General features: G+C 31.3%; 1 protein-coding gene across 2 annotated transcripts in view; it reads right to left on the reverse strand.

Annotated features, from left to right (window-relative positions):
- Positions 1-703: 703 nt before the first annotated feature.
- Positions 704-13,516, reverse strand: part of LOC149090205 (diacylglycerol lipase-beta-like) — a 38,753-nt gene continuing 25,940 nt past the window's right edge. For both annotated transcript variants that reach the window (XM_089232744.1, XM_089232735.1), the window contains exons 10-12: positions 12,820-12,978; positions 12,592-12,719; positions 704-10,794 (exon numbers count right to left, since the gene is read on the reverse strand). In XM_089232744.1, the coding sequence (XP_089088870.1) occupies positions 10,653-10,794; positions 12,592-12,719; positions 12,820-12,978 (429 nt within the window). In that variant the 3' untranslated portion in view covers positions 704-10,652. The remainder of the gene's footprint in view (positions 10,795-12,591; positions 12,720-12,819; positions 12,979-13,516) is intronic.

Here is a 13,516-nt window from a genome sequence, read left to right on the forward strand (position 1 = left end):
ACTTGATATATAAAAAAATTCACATGGGGGATATGTAATTGAGAAATTTGACCAAATAAATGAATTCAATTTCTTGAAGATCAAACATGGTTAAGCGTCTCTCTTTCTTGAAGAAAGTGTTAGGAACATATTTTATTGTCCGGAATCTTTTGATCATCCACTTAACCAACCAATCTCACTTACAACCATATATACAGGATGTCCTGTAAGTCCTGATGCGGCTTTTATCTCATCAACAGTTCACTGCAGAAGTATGGTTATAATCATGCCCCCACATCCTGGAGCAGGGCACCCGGTCAAAGGCTCTTCTAGTTAATTTATAGCGTGAAAAAGTAAAAAATGATTAGAATTGTTCCGGGCTCTGTCAGTCCCGCCCCTCGTGGGGGCCATGGTTATAATGAAAAAAAAAAAGCTCAAAGTGTTCAGGAATCTCTCTGTACCAGTTTCGAGTAAAAATACGAGTCATAAAATAAAATAAAAATCTAAATTTTTGTATGGATATCCCCTCCCCAGTCTTCTAGCTTCCAGCCAGATCAATTTTAAAGTGTGTTATAGGGCATTGTCACAAAGTTGTACTTGCTGTCACAAAGTAACCTCGGTTTATAGTATTCCATTTGCGAACACTCAGTGAAGCACTCAGTATACTTTCATGTGACTTTAAAATAGGAAATTCAAAAAAAAAAAAAATGAAGCAACAGCAAAATTCCGAAGTTAAAATTTTTATTCTCATATCACAACTGGAGCACTAAGCCACAAACTGTACATACGCGCACACATATACACAATTTTCGACGACTTTCATACACCACACAATTTTTTTTTTTCAATTTTTTTCAGCACAAACTGGCAACTTAGCAAATACCATGAGGCTCTTAGAGGCAATGAAGCAGCAACAGCAATAGCAACACAGTGCATTGTTCAAAGCACGAAAATGAACAATGTATATATATTCATGTTATGTAACAATAATAATAATAGTGAAATCACATCGATACAATGTGAGCATGCAAAAGATATAGTGAATTAAAATGAAGAGCAAAAAAAAAAAAAACAATCCACAAAACAAATGTTTTTCCCATAGGCTGCACATCCACATTTACCATGCAATAATCTACATTACTGTAATTCACGACAAAAATTATTTTATTTATTTATTTATTCAATATTGATTGGCCGAGGCCAATCCAGAAAAAAAGATAAATTAAAATGTTTACATAAAAATACAAACAAAATGAAATGTTCTGGTTACATATAGATACATACATATTTGTGACATACCGATATAACCAACCGATAAGATGACTAGGTTTTCCCAGCATTCCCTTAAAAAATTAAAGGAACCTTCAAAAGAATTTCCATAATTTAGGCAAATTAAACATTCAAAGTATGCTTGTATAAACGTTGTCGCACTGTTTTGAGATTACAGTTTTGTCTTTTTTCACAATAAATGTTTGTAAGTATAATTGAATTTTTTATTGCTTCATAATAATTGCATTTTTAATTGGGTTCCTGTATTTTAGAAATATGACATCCATATTTGTTATGGGCATCTTTTACTTAGCCACCTCCTTGGGCATTTTGCCTGTTGTGGCTTTATAATTATAATGTATTCTAGAATTAGTAGAAGAAGAATTTTGAAATTACTCTTTTAGTGAAATATAGAACTAATGAGAGAAATAATTTCACTGTTCATGAAAATTCATAATTAATTAATAAAAAATATTTCCATAGTTTGTATGTTACAGCCTAGTATTTGTATTTGTTTTGTTTGTAGAATAATTGCTAAAAAATATAATTTTCAACTGTTCTCATTCAAATAAGTGTTGACGGTAATAACAATTAAAAACAAATGCAGGTTTAAAAATATTGTTCAAGTTTTTAAAGTTAACACACATGACTCATAATAGGAAACATTTCTCATAAAAACAACCACCAGCCTAAAACATTTAAATTATGTGCAGTAGAGTCTCGAAACTTGGAGGTTATTTATAATCAGAGGTGCCGGAATCTGTCAAAAATTCCTTTGTAAAATTTCTATGTCTTCTGCAAAGAGAATGAGTTTTGTTTTATTTTGTGTCATTTTCCTCATAATTCCATTTAAAAGGGGTCATGATCCCTAGATTGGGGTCGCCATGCTAAAATTTTCCACAGATCCCTCTGTAATAAATTCAGTGTACAAAAATAACATTCATATCAGCCCCTCCCTCAGACCTGGAGTCCCTGTCAGCCACCTTTATGCAGAATCCATGGGTCTTATGATTAGTCTAAGGGCAGTTGTGCAATGAATTAAGGGCAAAACAAATAGTCGATAACCCCCCCCCCCCCCCCCCGCCTTAAATAGATGTTTTCTACAACTTTCAGATAATCTGAGATCTGAGTTTTCAGTTATCCAAGGTGGTCTCAGTCCTGTTCATCTTGGATTATCGAGACTTTACTGTATAACAAAGATAGAAAACAACACATTTCAAGTACACAAAACAAGCTTCGAATTAGGAAGTATGGCGCATTTAACAGTACGAAACAAGCTAAAACAAGAATAGATAAACAAGACAAAAACAAGACAAACAAAAATGAATAAAAAGCCATTATCAAACAATCAACAATAATTTTAAACAATTTCTGAGGTAATTTCACAAACAAATGAAACACAACACTGAATTGCAATTATTTAATTATAATTATTAAAATTATAACACTATCAAAAATCCCTGAATTCATATGATTACAGAATAGCTGACTAATATTTCCTACAATTGGTTTTTTTTTTTTTTTTTTTGCAAGCATTAAAAATTAAACTAGCAACATACCTCCTTCATGAAATCTTAACCAATGAAAAAAAAAAACCGGCAAAAATGAATTTTTACAAGTACCGCATAAATGGATTGGTTCTCTTTGCCTCTCTTACAAATTTTGGTTTTCCATGAATAAGTCAGTAATTGGCTGATTATATTTACAAAAGAGCTACTTCCTGAGAAGAAAAATTGATTATTCAGCTTTCTGTAAGAATTGATGATAAAAACCAAGTTCAGAAAAATTGAGGAAACCAGATTTCAGCTAAATGGATGTAGACAGACTCATTTCTTTCCTTATTTTGAACCTAATCTCTCGCTAGAACCACTCATGAAACTTTAATGGCAATAGGCACATACAAAGTAAACCAAATAACAGTTTCTACAGAGTGTCCCACAATCGACAAATGGTTCTCAAAATGGGATAGCAAGAAAACAGTGGCAGATATTAAAGTCATTCTTGCGAAATGTAAATATGCGAAGACAGGAATTTCAAATGCGCCATTCATGTTGCATGGGGATGCATAGTATATATATAATGAAAATAAAATTAAAATTTCTTTTTATACTGTGCCCAAAAATCCAACAAAAAAAGGCCAACAAAAAAATATATAAATAAATTAACGTTTCTAACTGCAATATTCGCAGAGATATTTGAATTCAAAAAACGGAAGTTGGGAAAGAACAGCAAAAACACACAGACAACGCTTCTTTCCCAACTTTTCACCGATTTTTTAAATTCAGATATTTCTGTGAATATTGCACTTAAAAACGTGGAACTTTTTTTGTTGGCGTCAGAAGAGAGAAGGCACCAACTTTCTAAATGGCTTTTTGGGCACAAAGTGTCCATATAAAAAGTTTATTTTTTTTTATTTTAATAACTTGTAAGGAAGTATCAATGACTCTGGGATAATCTCAAGATAAATTGAATTTTTAACTAGGATTAAACATATTTACCAAATTATAACAAGAATTGTTCCATGACACGAGATACAGACGTGCATCAGCTCCAGCATGTCAAGACAACTGAGAAAAATATAAATCGTGCATTCGTTGAGTTGTACACTTTGTACAGAAAAAATAAGAAAAATATGTGCAATGAGGATGGAAGTACACTGTGGTATGGTGACGCCATTTAATGAGTGAAAAATTAACTGAGGGCATAGGCACATCACAAACTATACAACCCCTTGCAACATGAATAATGTATCTGAAATCAGTGAAATGTGCAAAGCTGACTTCACACATTTATATTCTGTAAAAATTGATTAATATCTGTCAGTTTTTTTGCTATCCCATTTTAAAAACAGTCAGTCAATTGTGGAACACTGTGTACATGTCACCTATCACATGTTAACATTACAGTGCAGCAATTAACTTTAATTCATTAATTTAAATTTCAAATTCTCAGCGCAATATATCATAACAAAGTTAAAAAGGGGAAAAAATGGGATGTCTAATTATAGTACACCCACCTCTTTAGAAGATATAACAGTGGTATATTACCTCATAACAAACAGATTCAGAATTGTGTGCAGCAAAGTAAACTAAGTAGTAGTAGCCATTGAAATGGCTCTGAGAAGAACAGTGACAACAGAATTTCTCAAATCAACACTTACTGTAATTTAATTGCTACGTAATATTCTGATTACCTACTTAAAACAAAAATGTGAATACTTATTGCAGATCATGGACTGCTGCACTTTATATGTAAAAAAAGGTTTTCCTGAAAGATCATAACAAAAATATTTTTAAAAATCAACACAAAAAAGTGGCATGTAAATGCAAGTAAAAACATTTGTATCTTTTTCTTAAACACAAAAAACTCTTCCATTTCTTGAGATTTCATTAATGGTAATAGCTACTAGAAATTTGCATATAAAGACTACACACAACTAGATTTCAAATAGAAAATTATAGTACATTGACAAAATTTGAGCAAATTAATATTTGTTGGCCATATATGATAAGGTGATTCAGCATTCATAGGACAAACAAAACTTTTGTTGTGTTTTATATCACCTCTTAAAGCTTGTGCCATGAATTTAGAATCAACCCTGTATATGACACCCACAGAAACAACCTTCACGTCAGGTTCATAACACATACACGCACATTCCAGCATGTACCAATTCCTTAGAGGTTCCACAGAGGAATATGGACGAGGTGCGTGTATAGTTTAGCAGATGTATATCGAAACCAGCAAACACATAGCTGAACATTAAAATCATAATATCACAACATCCAAATAAAAAAAAGTAAAGCATTGACAGAAGATTACTGTTCAATTGAGTTAATAAAATGAGAAAATAAATTTTTAAAAAATAACGACTATCATTGATCTGGATGAAGTTGATTATTCATTGAAAATATTGCGCTATTTTGAGTCTTCTCAAAAAAGAAGAAAATAGCTAAAAACCAAAGAGTATATGGAGTTAAAAAATTCACATAAAGTACTATAACAAATAAAAAGTCAAACCTTGAAAAACACATATATATGCGAACTCAAAAAGTAAAAAAACCTTCCAGTACAACAATAATAAACAGAAAAAATCAACATTTATCGATAAATAACCTAAAGTAATAAAAATTAAAGATTGAACATTTTAAAAATGAAAGGAGAGAAAATTATATTAACAAATAATGAAATTCAACACGAACAAACATATCGATAAAAACAAATTAATTTATCAATTGAACGAGGACAAGTACAAACTATATGCATAATAGATCATCTACTCAGACATAAATTGATAACTTGATATCTCATTTTTCAAAAAAAAAGTTTCATGAATGATTTCCTATAAACTCTTCTGATACAAACACACTCCAATCTTAAGAAAGCGCAAAGGGAAAAAAGACAACTCAAAATTTCAAATCCAAATTCTTCACAATAATAATGATTCTGTGTGTAATATTATTTCCCTCATTCACAAAATATTGATACTCATATGAAAATCATTAACCATGATGGAATAAAGTACTATAATTTCTTATAATGAATCTGTGCCTATAGATTTAAAAGTTACTTTTCAGCTCTTAGGACTAGTTCAAAGCTGCGGCTTATCTAGCAACTTTCCCCCCCCCCCCCTGACGTTTTGACTTTAAATGATTCTAATTAATTTTTATATAAGAATTTTTTTATATACTTATTTTTAATCCATTTAAAATATTAATTTTTCATGAACAATGTATATTGCATAATACTATAAAAATTTCAAAGGGAACTTGAACAATAAATTAAGTGAACTACATTTAATTTTATTTTGATGTTAGTGTTTTATTTAGTTCTTGAACAAAAATTATATGCAGCTTATAAGAAGCTGTAAAAAGCTACTGTGTTTCCATGAAAACGTTTTTCCTCTGATTATTAATATTAGATCAGTTTATTTTACATAATTACAGTAATTTTGCTTCTGTGACAAATATAGTACAGTTAGTCATACAAAGTTATCAGCTTTGACTTGTTTAACCCTTAACACTAGAAAAACGGACAGGGGTTGACCCCATTGCTTTTTCTGGCAATTTTTAAACATTTTTATATTTTACAGAATGGTATAATATTTTTATGATAGAATAGAGTTATACCACAAAGAATTAGTGGGTAAAACCATTGACCTGCTAATATATTTTATCGTTATTTAATTTTAAAGGATTCTGTTGTGTGTGTGTATGCAAACTACTTCTCTTGATGAGGGTCACTGTGGAGGGAACTCGAGAATAGGGATCAGTATTTTCTATATTCCAGATAGGACTTCAGTGTTATATCTCTTCTAGGTTATGAATATGATCAAAAAATGTGTGTGCTATATATTTTTTTCTGATTGGAAGCACCTGGCAATGATCTTTCCAAAGGGTTTCAACCAAGCTTTTTGATTGAGATTTGAAAACAATTCACTTAATTCTAGTGATGAGGAATCAGTATCTGTAAGCAATGAGTTTTTCATAAAATATTTCAGAATCCTTGACATCCCTGTTAATTGATGAGAGAGGTCCCAAGATATTTCATACATTTTCATCTGAAGCAGTTTCTTTGGTACAGATAAACAGGATATTATATAGATCTTTAATATTTAATGAAATCAGTTTATGTTTTGATGTAGTTCTAGGTTATCATTGATGGTTTCACAATGTGGTTTGCATTAATTTTTTCTGGTGGCATTTCATTTTGCATCAGCTGATGCATTTATGGAGGAATATAATTTCATTCCCATTCACACATCCATCATCAATACAGTTGCTTACTTCACAAAGGTTTTGCATTGGATAGTTTTCATTTTTTTCTCACCTCTGAATTCTCATCATCAGCACTATGTCTTTTCACACACAATCATTGCCAACTTCTGAAAAGTTATACCTTCGGTGAATCTAAATCTTTTTTCCATTTCTACAACAATCATAAGCACCTAAATATTTCTCCTTCGCAGAACAAATAATTTATTGGATAAAATGGCAAAAAATACTTGGCAACACAAAAGCTGAGATACTTGATCACCCACCAACGTCTGCAGATAAGAATGAAAGTAAGTCTCAGGAATGGGATTATAAAGTATTGGATGCACAAAGAGACTATCAGAAGAATTTCGGCCTTACAAAATCAATTATGACAATGCTAGTAGTATTATATAGCAAATGTTAATATATTATAATACTAAAATATATGGGAGTGTCAGTGTGACTCCCTTCCAGCTTTCTAAGTATATCCGTTTCTAAGAAATATAATGAAAAAAGCTTTGGTGTAAGATAAGAGCATGATAATTTAGGGAAAAAGAGAAATTTTAAAGCTTTTCATTCTTTCTTACTTGAGGTATGGGAGCAGAAAAAGCGCACAGGGTCACACAGACCGTCCATCTTTCTAGTGTTAAATTGTTCCCATCATGAATGTAGTAGCCTGCTGAATCATCCGCTGATGATTTGAATTTTTTTTATATATTAAGTTCTTGAAATAGGTTTTACTATTTCTCTGTTCTCTGAAAGGGTTTCATGTACTGTATGGGGATGGGTGCATATGCGATGGTACAGTGTAGAGTATTTACCTCGAATCACTTGCGATTCTGTGACATAGGGTTCAAACCATTCAGGGATTAAAAACCATTTTCCAGCCAGCTTCTTGGGCAATGCACATGTTGTGGCTTTAGATTTTGCGTTTGCATCTGCTCTTTTTTTTTCAGTTGTATCAAATTTACAATGTCTGAGTCTGATCACCACCTATCTTTCACAAAAAAAAAAATTTTTTTTTTTCGTTTGTAGTGAGAGAGAAGCATATATCTCTGCCTAAATTTGCGCAGACAAGGGTTACATTGCATAAGCTTTTGTTTGTTTCAACGAGCCTTTTCCTATTGCATAATCATGCTCATTATTTAAATATTTGCTTACATATCAAAGCATTTACAGCATGTCCTTATAAGGCTGTCCCTAGGATAGGATCTTTGCCAGGCCCTTCCATAGTGAATTTATAGAGTGAAAAAACAAAAAATTATCAGAATTGTCTACTCTTCCACCCTTGTGGGAAGCCATAATTTTTACTCGTAAGTCAAGGCTACCACTGTATATATAGAACAAAAATGCGTAATGCAATATAAACCTGAAATTTGAAAGTTTTACATTTTTATGCATAGGGCAACTAACATGACATTATTATTAAAATCACAAACTTCAACAAATGATGCTCGACGTAATGATTGCAGTTGATTTATGTGCAATTGGCAAAAAGTAAAAATTTATAAGCTAAATTTATCAGATTTTTTTTTTCAACAAAATTTTCACAGATCAAGTAATATGAATTTGCTTACACAAGAAGATGTCACTTCTATCCATAAACCATATTTTAGATAACTGATACACCCATTAACTATTAAATGATATTCAACAAGAATCCGTTTTTACTAGCTGTGATTTATATGTCAATGACTGTATTTCAGAACAATAACCATACTCAAAGCTATAATAATGTTGATAAACATTGGATGTTATCAGTGGTTAATTTCATGGATAAGTGCTGATAAAACAAAGAATTCATGCACACCAAACTCATTCATTACCATCATTTGAAATTTAAAAATATAATTTTGCACAAAAACTAACCAATCCTCACAGAGAATCAAATCTTATCTGTACCAATCTAATCTTGACTCAATATAATGCATAACAATTGGTTCATTTGGCACACTTCAAATAAAAACAACACAATATCATTTATAATAATGACAATTTATATACTAGTTTGATAATATTAGTGTATTTTTTTTTAATTTTACTTAATGAATTCTTGCTGATAACTTTTTTTTTAGAATTTAAAAAAATACATCATTCATCAAAAATATCTAAAATTCTAAACTTGTTGCATCAGTCATTTAATGCACACAAGAGGCTACTGTGACCTATTCCGATAGACAACAAAGCCCATGCATGTCAAAACTGGGAATTAAGCCCAGAACTGTTGAGTCAAAAATTCATTATAAAAAAACATGTGAACTTGAATTTAAATTTAAACCTACTCATAACAGTGCTTTTTACACAAAAGTCTAGAGCAGAAACATTATACAACCTCCTCACAAAACTTTGAATTTATGATTTTAACATTTATTTTTAACTGTAGTACTGCCTGAAATTAGTTTCTGTAGACCGGATGAGTATGAATAATTTACTATCAAATGTTTTAAACATATAGAACTTTGAGGTCTCTCTGAGCATGTCATTTAGCTAGATAGAACTATTTTCAAGTGCTACTTAGTAGCCTATCTTCTACAGGCAATACCAGAATTGAAGAAGATAAACCAGAAATGTATTAAAATTTTTATATCCTACCCAATAATTTGTAATTTAAAAAAAAAATGAAATGCAAGAAAATAGAATAAATCAAAAAAATAATTTCAAACCTAGAAAAAAAGAAAAATTATAACATTACAGTAAAACTCTGGCTTAGTTACTTGGTTTACGAATGTTTCACAAAAATGACTCAGTTGGCAAAAGGCTCCTTTTTTACATTTTTTAAATAATGAAAGACCATATATATTGTATTATACGTACATGTATTTAAGGGACCTTGTTTAACTTGGTTTTCTTCCAGAACCCCTAGTCCCCTATTCATAGCACAGGGTTATGAAAAACTGTCTCACCCTTTTGTTGTGTGTTAATAAAAACACTGATTTAAAATTGAAGCCTCTGCTCTTTTGCACCATTCTGAAATCCCTCTAGCGTTCAACATAAAATAAATAAAAATTCAATAAATTCAAAATAAATCAACCAGCACTTGATCTTTGAAAAGAATTGAGGCTGGCGTGAAGGAGACAATTGTGAAACAAGTAATTTGATTTTCAATTATTTCTCATGTAAAAGTTTGCTTCTATATATTAGCATTTTTGTCTACATTTATGGAATGAATTATGCTTGCAAACCAAAGTTTCACTGTGTCTAATTAACTTGATAAAGTTATTTTAATTCATTTAATAATTACAAGTTTCTAAAAGACTATATTTGTCAAAAAAATACAATTTCTCTTATTTCTTAACTTTCTCCCTTCCTTTCCTCAAAATTTCACGATGCTCTTATTATGTATTTGTACATCTAGTAAGAAATATATATGCAATTGTGTAAATTGTAATTGGAATGTGTATGCGCATACAACAGACATGTGCAGATTCATACATAATCCTCATACCATACATATAACATACCAATATTTTCACATAACACTTATCAAATCACAATCTGGCAAACAGGTATGGCATTGATGAAAAGCGTGCAGCAACATAAAATGCTTCAAGATACCGGGAGAGGGGGGAAACCACATCTATCTCTCTATACGTTAAATAAATAAAAATACTTAAAAATGAGTGCATCCATTTAAGATAAAACATTCAATCAAGGGATGAATTGGCCAGCATCAGCCCTGGTCAGCTGCTTCAGGGCACTGCTCATAAAATGAGGCATATGATCTGCGATCATGCGAGGACTAATGATGATCTGGTTGAAATAATCTACTGATACCCACTGGGCTTGGAAGCTGTTTCAATGAATACAAAAAAACAAATTTGAAGATGAGCAATACGTTCTATTAACATAACCTAAATACTGTATGAAAAATACCAATTCAAAGAAAATCCAATCAAAATTAAAAAATAAATTCAGTTGAAATAGTACGATAAAAAAAAATTTCATAACAGAATAATAGTCAGGATATATGCATATCGGTCATTCAAAACCTTCCCTCTATCTCATTTCGTTTTGCATTAAAGCTGTAAAGACATATATCAGTGTTTCTCAATCACTGGGTTGTGGCCTAATACCAGAACCCGACATTAGTTCCACCAAGAAGTTCCCTTGTTACTCAAGAGTTTATTTTCTGATTGTTCTCGAACTCTAAACACCTCAAATATCTTACAGTCGTGTAGTTAACTGTCACTATTTATCGTTATACATGTTAAAAAACCGAAATCTTTTGTCATTGAAGATTGATCAGTATAATCAGATATTCACATGGTCTCACATTTTCTACACATAGTACATTTTTTGAGACAAGGCTTCCACTTATTAAAGAAAAATTAAAAATGTGCAGAGGTCTTCCTGCAAATTTTGAAAACAACTGATATAGATGGATCATGAGATGATTTTTAGGGACCCATTTTTTATCTGAACTTTGAGCTTTTTCACAGAAATTACAGTCAAATCCTATTATAACAAACTCCAACGGACTGAAGAAATCCCTATGTTATAAAAAAATGTTGTTATAAAGGAATTTCCGATTTTATGAATTTTAACATTCATTAAAAAAATTTTGTTGGAGCAAAATTTAATTATATGGAAAAAATTATTTATTTACATTCTAGATAAATAAAAAAATGAAGTTAAATTCCAAAAACAACTCAAAGCAGCTCAAATCAATTAGGCATTCAATATTTTTTTGATAAGTTTCATTTACTTAACATATTTGTGGCAAATAATCTAAGTTTTTTGCACAAGTATTGTGGAAGCAGAAGAAACAACAAATTTATCTAAAGTATACTTGTGATCAAGCAAGCACATGCAATGCTTGTGAAAAATTTTGCTTTCAAAAGCACCTTCAAATTCCAAAACTTTTTCTCATACGAGTGAGCTTGTAACACATTTCGGGAATAAATGTCCTGAAGTCATGTTTGTTCCTGGAAAATGTCTTGAACGAATGGCCTTTGAAAACAGCTACATCCGCATCTTAAAAATTTGAAAATCTAGTATTTCCTCTATGAGTAGATTGAAATGTGCTGTGTTCTAAGGCCACATTATTTTTATTTACTTCAGTATTACCTTCAGAAATGATCTCAAGGCAAGGGTTTCTTAAACTGTTTCCTTTCGAGGACACTCATTTTGAAACTGGAAAAAATATTAAATATTCTTAACACCTATATATAGCACTGGTTTACCACAGATTTCTTTTCATGCTCCTTATCGGTTAAAATTTCTTCCCACATTCCCACAAGCCATAGAAGAACAGTCCTTCTTCCCTAACAGTTCAGCAAGTTAATTCTCTGAAACTGGATCATATTTGGAACGTACTGTACTCAGTTGATTTTCGCAAACTTGTTTTTTGAATTCATTATTTCATTTGTAATATCAAAATTTGCAGCATATTGTTCCTATGTAAATTTATTTATGGATTAGAAAAGTTTTCATTATGAGATTTTCACTATAACGGTATTCAACTATACTTAGACTTTAAAAAGTGATATCACAAAAGTCATTCAGGTTTAAATAGAACTCATTTTCCTCCGTTATATTTCTTGTATAGTTAATGCAAAAAATCAAGATATATCGTATATTAACTCACGATGAAGGTTCTTCCATGGTTACATGTAATATTCGCCCAGGCAAATATAACGGAACATGAGTAAAATGCCGTGGCTGAACAGCATGACTGCTAGCGGCACTAGTTGCACTTCCCTCAGAAGAACCTTCCTGAAAGAAATAAGAAAAATTTTGGCATATTTTATTTTTGCAAATATAGGTAAAATTAATAATCACATCACTGCAGTTAATTGCCAAGTAACTAACGTACCTGAGAGCTATTTGTTGTATAGTTTCCACTAGAGTTGTTCTGACCAAAATGTTCCAACAATGGACGAGCTAGGGCATTGACATTAGAAGAGTCAGCAGTTTTTGCATCAGGCTTGTTTTTACCAATACATGAGAATAATTGCCTCAGAAATATTTTGTACTGAAAAAATAGGTGCAAAAATAACTAATTTCAGTTATCTGAAGATGTCATTCTTTGCTATTCATATAAAGATTTTAACAATTGGTTGATGTTGTACTGCTTCTGTTGGGCCAAGGCCTTGTAACATCTTCAAACCCAGCAGAATTCATTTTTCCAGTGAATTTATATTTTCATGATTTTTTTTTTTTTAATTTGGTAGTACCAATGCACCATCCATTCGATTCTGTGGATGCAGATGTGGATTATTACACGTGGGGGGTGCCTTGAGAATTATCCCAATTTCTAACTTGGATTATTCTGTGTTATAGAAGGAGAGAAGGAAAAAAAAAATTTAATTTCCCTACATTATGTGTGGGCTTGCACTAAGGTTGCAACCCAAAGTCTTGGTGCCAACTTGGCATCCATAAGGGTAATTAAACTCTATTTTCACCATGATGTGGAAATGGGTTTTTCCTTTCAATATCTGAAGAATGGGAAACTTGTGATTATAAAACCAATACAGACTAAAAGCAATGCCATTTTTACTTTTTTTTTAATG

This window comes from Pholcus phalangioides, unplaced genomic scaffold (assembly GCF_987345545.1).
Source record: "Pholcus phalangioides strain wild (caught in Gottingen) unplaced genomic scaffold, Ppha-v1.0 ptg000001l_1, whole genome shotgun sequence".
In the NCBI taxonomy this organism is placed as follows: domain Eukaryota; kingdom Metazoa; phylum Arthropoda; class Arachnida; order Araneae; family Pholcidae; genus Pholcus; species Pholcus phalangioides.